At 41.9% G+C, this 17,586-nt stretch overlaps 1 protein-coding gene across 2 annotated transcripts in view; it reads left to right on the top strand.

The window, feature by feature from the left end:
• LOC138296311 (zinc finger protein 398-like) overlaps positions 1 to 15,671 on the top strand; it is a 98,022-nt gene extending 82,351 nt beyond the window's left edge. For both annotated transcript variants that reach the window (XM_069235337.1, XM_069235336.1), the window contains exons 5-7: positions 1,540 to 1,650; positions 6,715 to 6,816; positions 14,380 to 15,671. In XM_069235337.1, coding sequence (XP_069091438.1) covers positions 1,540 to 1,650; positions 6,715 to 6,816; positions 14,380 to 15,056 — 890 coding nt within the window. In that variant the 3' untranslated portion in view covers positions 15,057 to 15,671. The remainder of the gene's footprint in view (positions 1 to 1,539; positions 1,651 to 6,714; positions 6,817 to 14,379) is intronic.
• Positions 15,672 to 17,586: the final 1,915 nt, after the last annotated feature.

The raw sequence follows: 17,586 nt of genomic DNA, 5'->3' as shown, positions 1-17,586 counted from the left end.
ACTGGTAGTACCATCTACTAGGGACTTCTAGTTAAATTAAAGGTGCCAATTAGGTACACTCCACTTCTACCATGTTTGAAGGAGAAAGCAAACCACTTTAGCACTGGTTAGCCAAGCCGTCAAAAGCCAAAAAAACAACTCGGTAAACAGGAGGGTGAAGGCAGAACGTTTGGGTGGATACCACAGCAAGGATGTCATATCTAACACTCGGGCACTCTCTCAATATAGGCATATGCACTGTGTGCAGAGCCCGAATCTGTATGTTCAACCTTGTTTTATAAAGTGACCATCCAGTGTGGCCCAGTATAGTTGCAGTTTTAAAATGTCCCTGTCACTTGGAACATCCCATAACAAATTATCCATATAGTTCTGCTAATTGAAGGAGTCTTTGTATAGGCTCCCACTTTCAAGTCATTCAAGTAAGCTTTCCTTACACCTCGTTGCCACTCTGACAATGGGTGCTGGAGGAGTACTGGATCTCTTGCTCTCCAGACTACAGATATCAGTAAAGTATTGTGCCATTCTCGTAAGTTATACTTTATTAATTGTAGAACAGTGCATTGGCCTCATCTGATAATGTTGCCTTTCTTAACCCATAAGGCCAGCAGCGGGCAAGAACATAAGGTTTTCGAGTGCAAATAAAGTGCATAGCCTAATGTATTGCCAAATACACATATTGAAATGTGGATAGTAATTGGGGCTTTAATGCAAAGCTTTTCCTACACTGGCACTCAACCAGCATTCCCTGAGGAGTGCCGATCCATCACACACAAATACATCTGAAAAAGCCTGTCTCATTCCAAAGTGACAGTGGATAGGGAAAGACAAGACAGGGATAATAATGAATTGTAAACACGTACAATGTAACAATTGTGGAACAGTCTGTAGACCATTAACAAGGACAGCTCAACTTTGTATCCAACATGCCCGTTTTCGTTTCATGGTAATAAACAAAATAGTTAATGAAGTGATTCTGCAAAGCTTGCTATTTTTGTAATGGGGAGGCAGCAGTCCCTTCCATCTGTGCACCCAGGATGTGGAACATCCCCATATACAGATAGGCTACCCTGGGCTGCTCCAAATTAGGTAAAGAGTTGAAAATGCATCTCTTTAATGAACACTACATCACCATGCAGCAACAGTCCACAAATCAGCTACCTCTTATGTCGCTCATGGATTTTATGCTTGTCTTTGACCTAGTACAGCTTGGTGCTGACTTTTGGCTAGGTTTGTGGTATAGAAATAACTCATATGTACATACATCAGCGGTGCAGCATGTTTAATGGCACTGGGGGTCGGGAGAGTAAGGGGTCTTTTGTACTTCAGTTGTAGATGTTTTTTAATGCCCAACGGGAGATCGGGGGCCTATTGTTCGTACTTACATTAGGAACATTGGCACCCTTGCTACACTGTTGCTTTCGAAGTATTTTCACAGTGATTATCCTTCCCCTGAGGATGCCTTTTAGAATAAAGGATGCCTGAAATTGATCAGTCGGTACATATAGACTGTAAATATATTCTTCATTTATTTCCAAACAGGGCATGAGGTTACCTCACCAATTATTTCTTTCTGCATAAAAGACGAGAGTATCATCTGTGATAAGGATCACCTGATTAAACAGGGAAGAGAAGACCTCAATAGTAAAACAGGTAAGGAATTTAGGGCATGTGAAATCACTTAAATTCCACTTTTGTTACAAAATGTGATTTAAAGGTACCTTACATAGCTTTATTTTTTATTTTATTTTTTATTTTTTATTTTAAACCAAGTACGCACCTCTGGTTAAAAGGTCTAAAGCGATTCCCGCAGGAGACATGTTCAAATTGAAAATGCCTCTCAGCAAGACATTTTCTGTGCAAACCAGTTTCCCACTGGTGCGTGTTCGGGTACAAAAAAAGTGCAATTTTGAGAAATTGTATGAATTTCATGTAACAAATGTTACCAGCATCCATAAATCTTCTTCCATGCCTAAAGGATATGTACAACTTTGGAATCCAGAGAAAGAAAAGATGCCCCAGCTGCTAAACCTCGTAATGCATAGGCCTCATGTCATTTACAGCATACTATAAGTATTATGTCTTTGGTCGAGGTCACATAGTTTAGGCGGTTTTGTGCAAACTAGTAATAACACCCTACTTGAAGGGGCTGCTTTAATAGACGGATGTGGTGCTCCTTTGTTTTATTTCTGGATGTAGGTAAGGTATAAGCCATATACTCAAAAGAATCTAAGAAAGACGCCGTACTCTCCTTCAGGAAGGGAAAGAAAGACAAGACACAGCAAATCTGTCTTTTACTTCCTCTTGGGTAAAACCTCGACAAGGGCATCACTTGCAAATATTGTTTTTTCAGGCAATTGTATTATAACTAATTTTGGGCCATATGTACAAAAATAATTTTTGTGATCGGTAACAGCCCGATTCACAGAATCTGCCCGTTTCTGACCACAAAAATGCTTTTACATATGTAGAGAGTACAAATTGCGAGTTGGTAACATATTACCGAATCACAATTTGTGTTTAGCGATTCTGTATTTGGAAGGGGCATGTTTGTAGGGCATCTGTTCTTAATACCAAAGTGCAGGGGTATGTTTGAATGCTTTGTTACCAAATTATGGGCGCAGAAAACATTAATTTTTCAGAGACACGTCAAGGGTGGTGGTAACCAATCACAGATAGGAAGGGGTCCCCACAGGACTGCTTCTCCTTTGGGAATGTTGAAACAAGTGCTGAGCCCTTTTTTGGCTATTTGGGGTACGTTGTGCTTAGGCCCCCATAACCTTTTATGCACATGAGCTATCCACGCCTAATTTGCGTCCTTTTTTCCCAACATTCTGGGGATTGTAAAGGTACCCAGAGTTTGTAGGTTCCCCTGGAGGAGACTGAGAAATTAACCAAAATACAGCTAACATATATATATATATTTATTTATTTTTATTGTAAAAAAGTGCTGCAGAAGAAAGCATCTCGGTTTCCCCTGCAAATGGCATCAACAAAGGGTTTGCAGTCCTAAATCACCATCTTCCCAGATTTCAGGAACAGGGAGACTTGAATCAGAAAACCAATATTTTCAGCACAGTTTTGGCATTTTACTTGGACATATCCCTTTTTGACTATTGTTTGTGTTTTCAGCCTAAATGGGTGTTGAAACCCGTGGTGGATCCCGGACAGCTAAACATTTCTAAAGAGTAGACAAAATTCTGAATTCAGCAAGGGGTCATTTGTGTAGATCCTTCAAGATTGTCCTACAGAAAGTAACAGTTGAAATGAAAAAATATTAAAATTGAGTTGAGAAAAACAGCCATTTCTGTCTACGTTTTCTTCCGTAACTTTTTCCAACTATGGTAGATTTTTGAAATGCAAAATACAGTTACGTCTGCAGGACCCTTCTGGTTGTGGCTATAAATAGGTTTTGTAGGTTCATCAAGAACCCAGGGTACCCAGAACCAATTAATGAGCTACACCTTGCAATGGGTTTTCATTGTATACTGGGGATGCAGCAATTAATTGGGTAAAATATAAAGAATGAAAAAAAGGTATCAAGGAAACCGATGTATTTCCGAAATGGGCACAAGATTAGGTGTTGAGAAGCAGTGGTTACTTGCACATCCTAGCATGTGAATGACAGGGCATTTCTCAAAATTACTTTTTTTCTTACACCATTTCTTGCACTTGGAAGGCAAATATGTAAAGAAAGACAATTGGCAATAACACTTGTTCTTCTATTTTGTATTCCCCATGATAAAAATGTTACCTCACTTGTGTGGGTAGGCCTAGGGAATGCAACAGGAAATGCCACAAAACACAGCATGGACACATCAAATTTTTCCAGTGGAAACAGATCTGTTTTTTTACAAAGTGCCTAGCTGTGGATTTTGGCCTCTAGGTCATCCGGCACCTACTGAAATCTGTCAAACCGCATTTTTGAAAACTAGAGGAGAATCCAGGACGGGGTGACTTGTGGGGCTCTCACTGGGTTTTGTCACCCAGAATCCTTTGCAAACTTCACAATTGGTGCTGCAAAGTTCTGGAATCTGAGGGGAGCCACAAACTTCCTTTGTGGCCCGCACCGGGGAGGGTGTGTGTCTGTTGGCCATTGGCCGACACATACACTGATAGGGTTAAACTACACGTTTATATTTCTAACACACATTTTTCAGTTAGGCCTTTAAACACATGTTACATTTATAAATTAAACTTTAGTACTTCATTTTTTTTAATAAAGTTTGCCCTATTGCACCTCTCTTTGCCATCACGCTCCGTGGACTTGATGTCTTAGGTCTTTCTCGAGACAAGACATAAATGAATCCCCCGTGGCATAATGATCACAATCAAAAACCCTCATACTGAGAGGTGTGGGTTCTATTCCAGGCATGTCTTTAGACATTCCTCTTCCTTAAATTATTCTAATTCTAAATGTTTAGGATTCATACCGAAAGTAAATCTCATTCGATTTAATTCACAAATACACTTTTCTTTTCACATTCTCCTAAAATATCTCATTCTAAGTACGTCATTTATTAAGTCCTAAAAAACACTTACCCTCTCTCTCTCTGTCAATCTAGTTCTCTAAATTTCTCTCCCTCTCTGTCACATGCTGTCTCTCTCCCTCTTCCATCCTATAATGGGATGGAAGAGAAAGAGAGAGAGATTGGTATTGCAATGGTCTCTCCATTCAAATACTTCAAAGGCTCTGACTTGCAAGATCTTTGGTTGGAATGTTATAGTTACATTTTGATCCAGGGCAGAGCAGAGTCACTTTTGCTGTACTGGTAAAGCTATTGCACTGTCACTCACAAAGTGGAAGGATTAAATCCTAGTATGTTATGGCAGTGTGTCTCTTTCTTTCCTTTTCTTTTGACTGTTAAACCTTCGTAGTGATAGAACATTTGCGTCCCTTTGCCATCACGATCTGTCCACTGCATGTCATAGGTCTTTTCCAAGACAGTTCGTAGCAGAACCCAGATCCTCACACTGACAGGAGTGGGTTCTATTCCGGGTGTTTCTGTTTACATTCCTCTGCTTTAAATTATTTTTAACTCCAAATGTTTAAGGTTCATACTGAAAGCAAATCTCAGTCGATTTAATTGACAAATACACTTTTCTTTTCACCTTCTCCTAAAATATCTCATTCTACATGTATCATTCATCAAGTCCTATAAAACCGCTCTCACTCTATCTCCTCTCTCTCAAGCTCTCTCTGGCAATCTATTTCTCTCATTTTTTCTCTCTCTCTCTCTCTTTCACCTTCTGTATCTCTGTCTCTCTCCCTTCCATCCCATAATGAGATGGAAGAGAGAGAGAGAGAGGGAGATTGGTATTGCAGTGGTCTCCCCATTCAAATATTTCAAAGACTCCGACTTGCAAGATCTTTGGTTGGAATGTTATAGTTAGATTTTGATGCAGGGCAGAGCAGAGTCACTTCTGCATTACTGGTAAAGCTCTTGGAACGTCACTCACAAGGTGGAAGGTTTAAACCCAAGTATCTCATGGCAGTGTGTCTCTTTATTTGCTTTTCTTTTGACTGTTAAACCTTCGTAATGAAGGAACTTTCACGTCTCTTTGCCATCATGATCTGTGGATAGCATGTCATAGGTCATTCTCGGGGCTATGCAGTACAGAGTTAACAGTGGTGTAGTGGTCAAGGACACAGACCCTCACACTGAGAGGCAATGGTTCTGTTCCAAATGTGTCTGTAGACGTGCTTCAATTTCTTTTCAACTCCAAATGTTTAAGGTTCATACTGAAAGCAAATCTCACTCTTTTTAATTGACAAATACACTTTTCTTTTCACTTTGTTGTAAAATAACTCATTCTTATATATACTTTGTCGGGGGTGGGTGGCGTGCTGACGTCAGAGATGGGTAGAAGTGGGGGCAGGGTGAGACGGAGAAGCTCTTCTACGTCTCCCGGGGGGGAAACATTTTTTAAAATATCCTCCGGTGCTTTGCATCAGAGGATTTTTAAAACCCCTCCCTGGCATCGGCCACTGATCGTGCCCTGCGCTGGTAGGGTGTGCGTGTGTCGCCATTGGGATTAAGGAACAAGGGCTGCATTTAAGAAATGTAAAACAAACGCACCCCACCACTTTGACTATCCTGTAAAAACTAGGCTAAGTCAAAAATGGGGAAACGGGTTACCTTGCAGAGAAGGAATACTGTGTTGTAGAAAATGGTAAAAGAAAACCTCCCAACAATAAAATTGCTGGTTTGACAAAGTGTTTATCATACACACACCTTAAAGATAGCACAACTTTTTTACATACTGTGCATTTTCTGTCGCTCTACTGCATGTCTAATGTATCATCTTACTGCAGAAGGAAAGAAAATTATGGATCCCAGCCCAGGTAGCTTTCAGAAGCTCTACATTTCACAATACTTTGGCAGCGCTAGACCTTTCTTATGAGCTGAGAAATCACCTTGATTTCTGAAAACCCAATTCCTGAAAATGACATTTAAATACTTGTATTGGCAGATTTTATTTTCACTGAGTATTTTCCAGTTCTTGCTTGGTCCCTTTAATGAACTTTTAATGTGTGAATAGTTCTCCCTGGCTATGGTACTGCATTTTATTTATTTTGTTTTTGACAAATGGCTAATATGACAAAGCCATGTTCTATTTTATCTATCATCACCGTGTTTCGATAGAATGCATTCCTTATAGATCATTATAAGTTTGAAACGTTTGTCTTATATTAATATATGTTTTTAAACACAGATCATGAAGTTTATACACCAATTTACATTAAAAAGGAGAAAGAGTGTTATGCTATTGAGCATCATGACAGCGTGACAGAAGAAAACATTAGTAGTCCTGTAGGTGAGTAAACACACTTGGGCAACTACTTAAAGATGGATATGTAATTTTGTGTTTTATCAAATCCCATCTGAACTCTTTTTTCACTTATTAAAGCAATTGCAACTGACCGATTTCTCAGGCTTCCGGAAGCCATATGACAACATTGTAGTCCAGTGGTGGCAGTGTATACCTTGAATGTATCCATATGGTCACTTTTACAGGTCCACCAACCTAGTTTTTTGCTCCTTACTATAATCACTCACAGACACACTGTAATAATTCATTCATTCATTCACACACTCACACTCAAGCTTGCTCTTGCACTACCTCCTACAGGGATTATCATACTGTCCCCAAAAAGACACTGCACTGTTACTCTTCCCTCTCTAGCTGTTCAAGATCCTCACCCCATATCACTACAGCCATATAGTTGGAAGTGCACTGTTAACTAAACAAGACTCCTTCACACCACAGCAATATAAAGCTGAGGACCATTCAGACAAAGTTATGTTAAAAATACCACACCCTCATTCTCTTAATTTCACTTCATAGCTATTTACTTTGCTAGGGTTGCTTTCTAGAAAACAGTTAGCATAGACTGGGCTATGGACAAACAACCATCTAGCCCAACAACAACACAGACAACAGTTCTTTGGTGCAACCTTCATATAACATATAGAATAGTACACAGGTCTTGAGGAGGATCAAACTGACTTTACTTTAACATTAACCAATAACAGTACAAACCAAAACAGAAACCAAGAGGGGAAATGACAGTCAGTCATGTCATTTTTATGAAATCATTTTGTTTCCCTGTGCAGTTTATATACTGTATGGTTAATGCATTTTCACATTCTTCACCACTCATATTCATCACTTTTTTAAGTAGTTGTTCAGCCGTTAATGTGCCAATGTGTTTCTTTGTACAAAGCCTCACTCTTAAAATATGAAGCGAAGAATAAACACAAATAACAATGACAAATGTTGTAATACCCATTCACTGCAAATACTGTCTCTTTCTCTCTGCTGGCGGTGGTTTGGAAATTTGACTTTATTAAAATCAGTTATGTGCATTATTTTTACTCATTATGACGCTGTGTGTTTTAAAGCATGTGATAGGATAGTAAGAATCATGATTTTCTTCTCCACCCAAACATCACAATTTTTAACTCTTTTCTATACATGTGTAAAAAATATTGGGGCATTTAAAACCATACATGACGTTAGCGGAATCAGAAATGCTTTGCCCTACAAATTGCTGTTCCCTTTAATGAGCTATCAAGAAGTTAGAGTGCATTTGTTTCTGCACAAATTCAGGCAGAGTTGCTCCAGTATAAGAGTGTGTCCTATGAGAGCCCGCCTTGGGAGTAGTGTTGTAGTTATTTTAGGGACGTGAATGTTTCCTGCAACCTAAATGCTGTGTGTTCCCATGTCCTGGGTGCCCAACTCCATGTAAACCTGGTATCCTGTCTTTTATTTTGGCTCAGGTACCACACTAATCTAGCATGTGTGCGGAGACATACCCCTATTCCTGACAATGTGAGGTCCAGGGCCTATCATGTGCCCTGGAGACACACACCAAAAGTATACTCCTATTAGGCAACAAACTACTATTCTTGATCAAGAGGAGTGTAATAAAAATGCCCTCATGTTAGGCAAAGGACTACTGTCCTTGCCCTGTGCTCATCACTTAAAGTAGCGATGGCAGCGAACTCTGTTCTGTGAAGTATTAGTGTGACTAGTTTTTTTTCTTTGTTGGACTATACGGTCTACTGACTCATCTCATGTAAATTTCACAGTTATGTGAAACCCAGAATCTTGTGCTGTATGTGTATGTCAAGAGTGTGTATATTCATAGTGCGTGGGTAGAACATGCATTAAAGCAGAATCCTGTGCGTTGCATGAGCCTGAGCACTGGTACCAGTTGGATCCAATTCTGATGTCCTTGGTTTATCATGGCATAAAATTGAGGATGAGAAACGCTTCCCCACCCAGTGGAATGTATTGCCTGTGTCAGGCGGTTCCAGTTATGGTAGCAAGACTGCGTGTTTTAGGGCCGCAGCACCACCACGTGTGGAAGCTGTCGGCCTGATTCCTGGCTAGCCCGCAGTGCCTCACCCAAACCTAGAAAGAAACCTAAACATGACACTCTGACTCCTCAGGGAAGTCGTGGTGAACAGATCATACCTCTTTCGCTCAGTTACATAGACTCACACATTCCAAGGCAGAATAAAAAATGCAAGATGGATTTTCAGTTATTGAAACAATTGCATCTGATCATAAAAAGCATGGGCTGCGGTAAGGCAGATGAAACATAAAACCGTGATCATCATTACGATCTGGGTAAAGAAGATAAACAACCCCACCATCTTTCTATGATCGTAAAAACCTAAATGATTCCTACTTGCACCCTATGTCTAAAATCTGAGAGCATAGCAGTGGTAACCCTTCGGCCTATCCCGGTCTCAGAGATGGACCCAGACCCATATCTGAAAAGGCTTGTCTGGATGGCAATCCTCTCAGTTGGCTTAAGAGTCAGTGCCAGTATCAGCAAAGCAGTCAATGGAATGGTGTAGGTCTCAGGGCGGCCATGACTATAATGCCTTCTGTCCCCTTAGGACAATATGGTGTTTATATCTCAGATCTTACAGTGTTGTAAGAACAGACCTGATGTGATAAAATGTCTAAAAAGTGGGGACTGGCTCCTCAGCTAATCGAGCGGCAACACAAGTTAGAATATTATGTACCAAACATGACAGCCTTGAGCAGGGCACAAAGTGAAATGCATGCAAAGAGCCGATAAAATGTGTACCACTAACAGCTATGTTTCTCAGAAAGAAGCAGCTGATTAAAATATAAAAACAATGAGCTAAAAGCTGGCTGTGCTACAAAATATGAAATTAATAAAACGTGTCTATGTGTTAAAGGCACATGCTATGGGCCTAATGCTAAGACACAGGTGTCCAACCCAGGCTCTAAGGAGAACCCATAACACCTGCATTCCTTTAGCTGGAGGATGGAGCCCAAGACCCTGAAGTGAGGGGGGTGAAGAAACAGCTCCATTCAGAAATTCCTTCAGGGCCTTGTTAGCAAATAACAATTGATTAGTTCTTCGTGAGCACTGACATTTGGTGGCTGGTCGGGCCTTTTCTTTTGTTCAACAAGAGAAAGTGTCTAGTTAGGGCCTGTCCTTTTGTCTGTCTGTGATTTTTACTTTAGGAAGATGAAGGCAGTCAGGTGCAGAGAATTCACACTTCAATCTTCCCATGTTTTGGGTATTCATTGGAGCCACCTCAGTTCATTCATGCTATGAGTTGTTATCACTTTGCACAATGCTGTGTATGGAGAGAAGCGTGAAAATGGCATTTGAAAGCGAACCAACTCTAACCAGTTTTTAAGGCTTAGACAGTGGATCCATGTTCCCTGTAGGGAAAATGTATGAAAAAGACCTACCCACCCCACTTTGTTCCAAGTTCCTCCTGAACAATGGAGGCAGTGCTCCCTAGAGTACTTGAAGGACTGCTTTGTGACTAGCTGTGGTGTCTGCATGACAGTCAGACCCCTAGATATGAGGGACACCACCTGAAGTCTGGCCTGCGGGGTCGTCGCACTCCAGCGAGGACCACTGCTTCGGTTGCAGGCAGCATCATGGAATTCGGCAGCGGCATTGGTCCGGAGTTGCCCAAAGTCGGTTTCCTTGGATCTTCATGGTTTTCCACCAGCTTCACCTTTTGAGTTCCCAGGGACTGGATTAGGCACCACTTGGCAGGGCAGGAGTCTCAGCAGAGAGTCCAGGTGCTGGCAGAGGAAGTCTTTGATGGCCCTGAGACTTCAGAACAGGGGACAAGCTCAGTCTAGGCCCTTGGAGATTCTTCTTAAGCAAGAATATCCCACAAAGTCTAGTCTTTATCCCCTTTCACAGGCAGAAGCAGCAACTGTAGGATAGCCCAACAAAGCACAGTCACAGGCAGGGGCGACACTTCTCCTCAGCTCTTCCGCTCTTCTCCTTGGCAGAGGTTTCTCTAGGTTCCAAAAGTGATCTACTTTTCAGGGGTTTTGAGTCCAATATTTATACCCTTTTTTGCCTTTGAAGTTGGTAAACTTCAAAGGGAAGTCTCTCTTGTTTGCAAGAACCTGCCTTGCCCATGCCATGCCCCAGACACACACCAGGGTTTGGAGACTGCATTGTGAGAGGACAGGCAAAGCCCATTCAGTTATAACTGACCACTCCTCCCTCCACTCTAGCTCAAATGGCTCATCAGTATATGCAGGCTACACCCCAGCTCTCTTTGTTTCACTGTCTAGAGGGGATTCACAAACAGCCCAACTGTCAAACTGACCCAGACAGGGGAATCCACAAACAGGCAGAGTCACAGAATGGTGTAAGCAAGGGGTGCCTTACATGTACAAAAAGGGAAGGTTTAGGCCTGGCAAGTGGGTACACTTGGCAAGTCGAATTGGCAATTTAAAATTGCACTAACAGACACTACAGTGGCAGGCCTAAGCCATGTTTAGAGGTTTACTAATGTGGATGGCACAACCAGTACTGCAGGCCCACTAGTAACATTTGATTTACAGGCCCTGGGCACCTCAAGCGCACTTTACTAGGGACTTGCTACCTAGGTGTTTGAGAATGTGCACCCTCCTCTCAGGCTGCACTGTTGTACTGCTGCCACCATCTCTACTAGACTCTCTCCTCTGATCTAGTTCCCTCAAACTAAGCTCATGAGCCAGAAGTAGCTTCTTCTGTTTTATGACCAGCCTCCTCTCCTCCATTTCACTCTCCATTTTCATCCTCAACTTCTCTAACTCCAACTGGTGAACCCTCTCTGTCTGTCTGTTTTGCACCTCTTCAGGAGTCAGACCCTTGGATGACACACTTCTACCTGCCCTGGAAACCTTCCCCCCAGGCATAACAGGCATATCCCCTACCACATTATGGACACTCTGCACTTCTTCACCGTCATCCTCTCCCTCAGACACTACAGTGGCAGGTCTAAGCCATGTTTAGAGGTTTACTAATGTGGATGGCACAACCAGTACTGCAGGCCTACTAGTAGCATTTGATTTACAGGACCTGGGAACCTCTAGTGCACTTTACTAGGGACTTACTAGTAAATTAGATATGCCAATCATGAAAATGCCAATTTACACATACATTTTACACAGGAGCTCCTGCACTTTAGCACTGGTTAGCAGTGGTAAAGTGCCCAGAGTATCAAAAACAGCAAAAACAGAGCCCAGCACACTTCAGTAACCTGGGCAGCAGAGGCAGCAGAGGCAAAAAGTTTGGGGAGAACAAGCCAAGGATGCCAAGTCTAACACATGTCTCCCCCAGCTGAAAGTAGGGAGAAACTACCCAACCTCATGGGAGTTCTCATCACTAATGTGGAAGAGCCTGGACCGACCATTAGCTTTGGCATGTTCTGTGCCAGGGTGGTGTTCCACCATAAAGTCCATCCCCTGTAGGGAAATGGACCACCTCAACAGTTTTGGATTCTCACCCACTTCGGGGACCAAGTTTATATGGAGAGCAGACTCATACCCGTTGATCCACAGGTATATGTCATCCTCCTTCTTGTAATCCTTAACTAGGTCTTTGAGAATGTGCACCGTCCTTGCAGACTGCACTGTGGTACTGCTGCCATCATCTGTACTAGACTGGCTCCTCTGATGTAGTTCCCTCAAACTCTCGGGCTCAGGGACTCAGTTCCTTGAATGTAGCTGTGAGTCCAACCATGCCTGTAGATTGTATGCTTGGCAATGACCTGGAGGATTCTGCTTGGAAGGAGGTGGAACCGAGGTCACACTTGGAGATGTTGGGTCTGCCTGGATGGGTGTGTGTCTACCTGGTCAGTGGCAACCCACCAGGGTGGTCAGAAGCCCCTGGAGCCTGAAACAGTGGCTCAAGGCACAAAGTTAGGGGATACCACGCTAAGGATGCCAAGTCGAACAGTTCTCAATATGGAACACATCAAGCCTTCTACAGTGAACATAATCAGTGATCAAAACTGTGAGTCCACCACAGCAGATAGACTGGTGCTGCCACTGCTGCTGTTGGGGCATAAGTATTCCAGCACCATTAAGTTGTGCATCCTGATTGGCCCCGAGATCGCAAATACTCAGATCGACTATGAAGCAAAGATCGACATGAGCCTGCACTTGCCAAGCCTGCATTAATTCAATCCCCAGACTATGGAAGCAGCAATTGCAAAAGGTGGAAGGCTCCCAGATTAGATTTTTGCAAGGAGATCTGCTATGTCTACACATTCCCAGAAAAACGCTACCGAAGCACATGAAGCTCCAAAGCCCCCTCTTTAGCAGGACCGCCGTATGTGTCCATCCCACACCCACGAGGACTCACACTGCTGATAGCAGGTAGCCATGGTGTTGAAGAACTGCGTAAGAATGGGAGACTGAGAACCTTGATAAAGCCTGCAACCCAAGCTAAAAGTTTTCAAAGCTTTTAATGAGCTGAAGGAAAAGAGAACTAAACTGTTGGTGCTTGTACACGTTGGGGATGTACATGCACCAACGGTTCAGCCCTAGCACTGGCCTGAACAATACTTTTTTGTGTCTGTTGGTTGATTTTGAGTTCCGAGCTCTTGGCATCCACACTAACTTTGTGAGAAGCCTAGAACTGTTTTTTTTCGCAATCCTGGGAGTGTGGAAAGGGTTGTACTTGGCCCAGTTTCTAAAGCCCATAATCAACGGATCCCAGAGCTCCCAAGCATCCTCAACCACCATGGTAAAGGTTGTACACGTTGGGGATGTACATGCACCAACGGTTCAGCCCTAGCACTGGCCTGAACAATACTTTTTTGTGTCTGTTGGTTGATTTTGAGTTCCGAGCTCTTGGCATCCACACTATGGCCCAGTTTCTAAAGCCCATAATCAACGGATCCCAGAGCTCCCAAGCATCCTAAACCACCATGGTAAAGGTTCATTAGCCCCCTGCCTACCCTGTGAGTTGCCCATGGAGGATCTGGCAGTTGCCATCGGAGATATGACCCATATATTATGATTTGTTGAAGGAGAAGAATAGTCCACAGATTGAACTACATATAGCAATAGCTACATCTATGAGTTGTGAGTGAGACTGTGCGCTGATGCAAAAAACACTGACCATTTTTTTATATCACATAGTCTGATCTATAAGGGCTCTGCGGAAATGTAATGGAAGTTTAAGACTGCCATGAAGTATTGCAAATGAACAGCATAATTAGCACCTTCCATTCATGTCTGTATTGGGATGGCATTTCAGACTTCTGTCGGCTGGAGCATAAAAACATACATGAGAAGTAATTTTGTTTATATTTATCAACTATTTAAAAATTAGATGTATGTTAAAATGCTATTACTGTATTCATATTTCCCTGACATGCTCCTTTTGAATCCTTTGTAAATATGTAACTTTAGTAAAGTACACGTCTGAAAATGTTCAATACAAATCCATGGTTTTGTTATAAATACATTTGTACTATATATGTTAATGTTCCTGTTTTTTAAACAGTCTACATAGATTTATTGTTCTAAATGAATATTTGTATACACTACAGATTGGATTTATGTTTTTTTAAACAGGTGATGAAACCATGACCAGTCAATGTGAAGATAATAGCTCTATGGTATTTACAGAACAAACTCAGCCTTCCATAGGTTCTTCTGGAACAACAAACAAAAAGGAGTTGCAGAGGTGTATTAAGCCACCATTTTCTAGGAGACAGCTATGGCCACGACGTAACCGGGAACTGGAAGAAAAAAAGACTACTGAGTGTGAACGTTTTTTTCAGAATCCAGCGTCTTTCAGTTTGCATCATGGATCCTCCAAACTAGGGATCTCTTATAAATGTAATGAATATGATATCAATCAAAGGAATTTGTTAACTAATGCATGCCTTGAAAACACACTCCACAAACAGAGACAAAACATGTCTGCACAATATGACAAAAACACTAGCCTAAATGAAAGCTTCAGTCATTTCAAGAGAACACATACTGCTGTAAGACCTCGAGAGAGACCCTTTGTGTGTGCTCACTGCGAGAAATGCTTCAGTCTAAAAAGTGATCGTAATCGGCATCAACGAATACATACAGGGGAAAAGCCATACACTTGCATTGATTGTCAGAAACGGTTCAGTCGCAAGGATCATTTCAATAAACACAGAAGAATACATATTGGGGAGGAAGAGAAAAGATCCGGAGACCCACATCAAAATGTCAGGACACACATGGATCCACACAGTTGGAAACTGAAATGAACTTCTAAAGGTGGAAGAGAACTTGTGTTTTGCTTCTTGTCTAGAAGGATATCTTAATACCCTTAATCAGGGATGATGTTCCTGGAATAAACTACCAGATCATAAACCATCCTCGGACCAGTAGCAGCCAGAGACTTTTCAGAAAACAGACTAAAACAATAGTAATTGGAGGCAGTGGGTAGGGCTCACTTGTGGCCCTCAGAGTATAATTTCTTCCCAAGCTCCTATAATACTGGCCACAGCATTCGGACATTGCAGGTCTTAAGACCTGTGATGAGTCTTCTGCAGGAACAAATTCGACAAAATGTCATCCCTAAAACAGGAATATATTAGACAAATGAAGTCAGAAAATCATGAAATAAGGTATGGAACTATACTAACAGAGTGAAACTAATTTGAGAAACATAAGTGCATAAGGTACAGGGTGAAAGGCAAGAAAGTACATATAAGTCCTTGAGGTTCTATTGTAAGTACTTTTGATAATAGGAAAAGGCAACTGTTGTACAACAACTAATACGTTCTATATTTCCTTCAGTATTTAGCTACTCATTTCTGATACATAATCAAGAACCATGTTGAAAAAAGAAGCTAATGAATTAAAAATGTAAGACAGCACCACTAGTGACATATCAATGTATCCACCCCCTGTATTATCACCTTTTCAGTTATTGACAGCATCTAGACCTAATGCCAAACATTTCACCCCTATACTTTGAAGTACACATTTCTGAGATTATGTATACTGATGATCTACAGAATAAACTGCAGTAGAAATTGAGGAGAAACAACTATTTTGGTGGAAATGTTAGACAAATGCAAGGATGATCAAAAGCACAGTTCATATTTCTAAATGTATTGATTACAGACCTAAAGATTTCCACTTACCCAATGATTCTGAACGACACAACACCACACCCACAAACTGTTTCACAGATTACCCACATTTTCCCACATTTCAGGCATGCACATGCTGTGAAAGCCATAGACTTTGGTTTGCCCTTCTATTCACATTCACCCACTACATCACAAAGCTAAGCTGACTGGTCACAGCTGTGGCACTACAATATTGCTTAGCCACTGCATTCTTACTTCATCACTCCTCTTCACTCCCACGTCTATGTCCTGCTAGTGTGGTGAATGGTCCATCAAGGTCTGGTTTCTCTTCTTGGTCCTTGGTAGGTCTGACATTTATTCTCTGCAATTAATCCAAAATTCTGCAGCCAAGGTTGTAGCACAGGCTGTGATTTAATAGTGCGCAGAGTTTGCTAAAGCCCCAGTCTCCCCGTGAGATCCAGAATCTGATGAAAATATTTTTGTGTGTTACACATAACTCTTGATCTAAAAATATACTTATCTCATGGGCAGACTAACCTCCCTCATATAGAATTATTCTGCCACTAACAATAAAACCTGCAGCAGTCACTAAAAGTGAAAAAGTGCCATTTAGAAGCAGTGACCATCTGGGACATATTAATCCCTGACCTCAGACTAGTTTATAACCTAAATACAAAGCAGCCAAAATATTACATTTTCATTTTGTCCTTTATTCTTCAGTTTACCAGTAATGTAAAAAACCCTACCCACATCCTATCATCTGCCAGACACTCAAATTTCATCCATGCAGTCATCCGTCCTGATGGATACCCACAGATTCCTCAATTCATGAATATCCAGACTAAATCCTAAACCCATTGTCCCCTGCAGTAGCCCTCCAGCATCAACAAGTGCTTCCTCATAGCTACAGTAATGGCTTTGCCCAATCTGGATATGTCAATATGAGAACATACAAGGAGCCAACTCATGTTGGCTTCTGTTCCTTTTTTTCCATGGCTTTGTGACATGGCATCTGTTTGTGGTTTGTTGGGTCTGACCACAACCGGTTAGTCATGTTCTTCATCGCACACAAAGGTCATCAGGGAACGGGAGGCCATTCAAATTTTGGCTACGGCTCACAAAGACACTACAAAGGCTCCGCTCGCCAAGGAAGCCCTTGCTCTTGAAAGTGTTGCGTCCCGTGCTATTAGTACCTCCTACATCACCATAACCAGAACCCTCCTCTGAACAAATATTGACACTGATTTCAACTTTGAAATCAGCGGACGTTTTGTGATTGGCCAAAGAAAAGGTTTGTGCATGTTTTGATGATGAACGGCCATCTTATCACCTCCCTCCTGCCCAGGGATTTACTCAGATGTCAGACGCAGATCTGCATGAGGTATACCTAGGGTGCTTGGACTCTGGCCATGGCTTCAAGTCATGCAACAAGTGTGCCCTCATGCATTTTAGGGGGATTCAGGACCAGGATGGTCGACACCGTCTACCTACATATCCAAGGGGGTGGGGGAGACCGGGAGGTTTTACTGGTCCAGTGTACAGTCTCCCACTGAATATGCTATAAACAAAAGGTACACTGTTCCAAACTATGCTAACATTCTAGGAGACCTAATGTCTCAGGAGCAAAACCCTCAAGCATCACATTGGATGACTGGCATCATCATCGGGGAATGCTCCACGCCAGGCCGGCACTGCA

The sequence above is a fragment of the Pleurodeles waltl genome, chromosome 5 (assembly GCF_031143425.1).
Source record: "Pleurodeles waltl isolate 20211129_DDA chromosome 5, aPleWal1.hap1.20221129, whole genome shotgun sequence".
NCBI classification, from domain to species: Eukaryota; Metazoa; Chordata; class Amphibia; order Caudata; family Salamandridae; genus Pleurodeles; species Pleurodeles waltl.
This window is presented reverse-complemented; position numbering and strand designations above follow the sequence as displayed.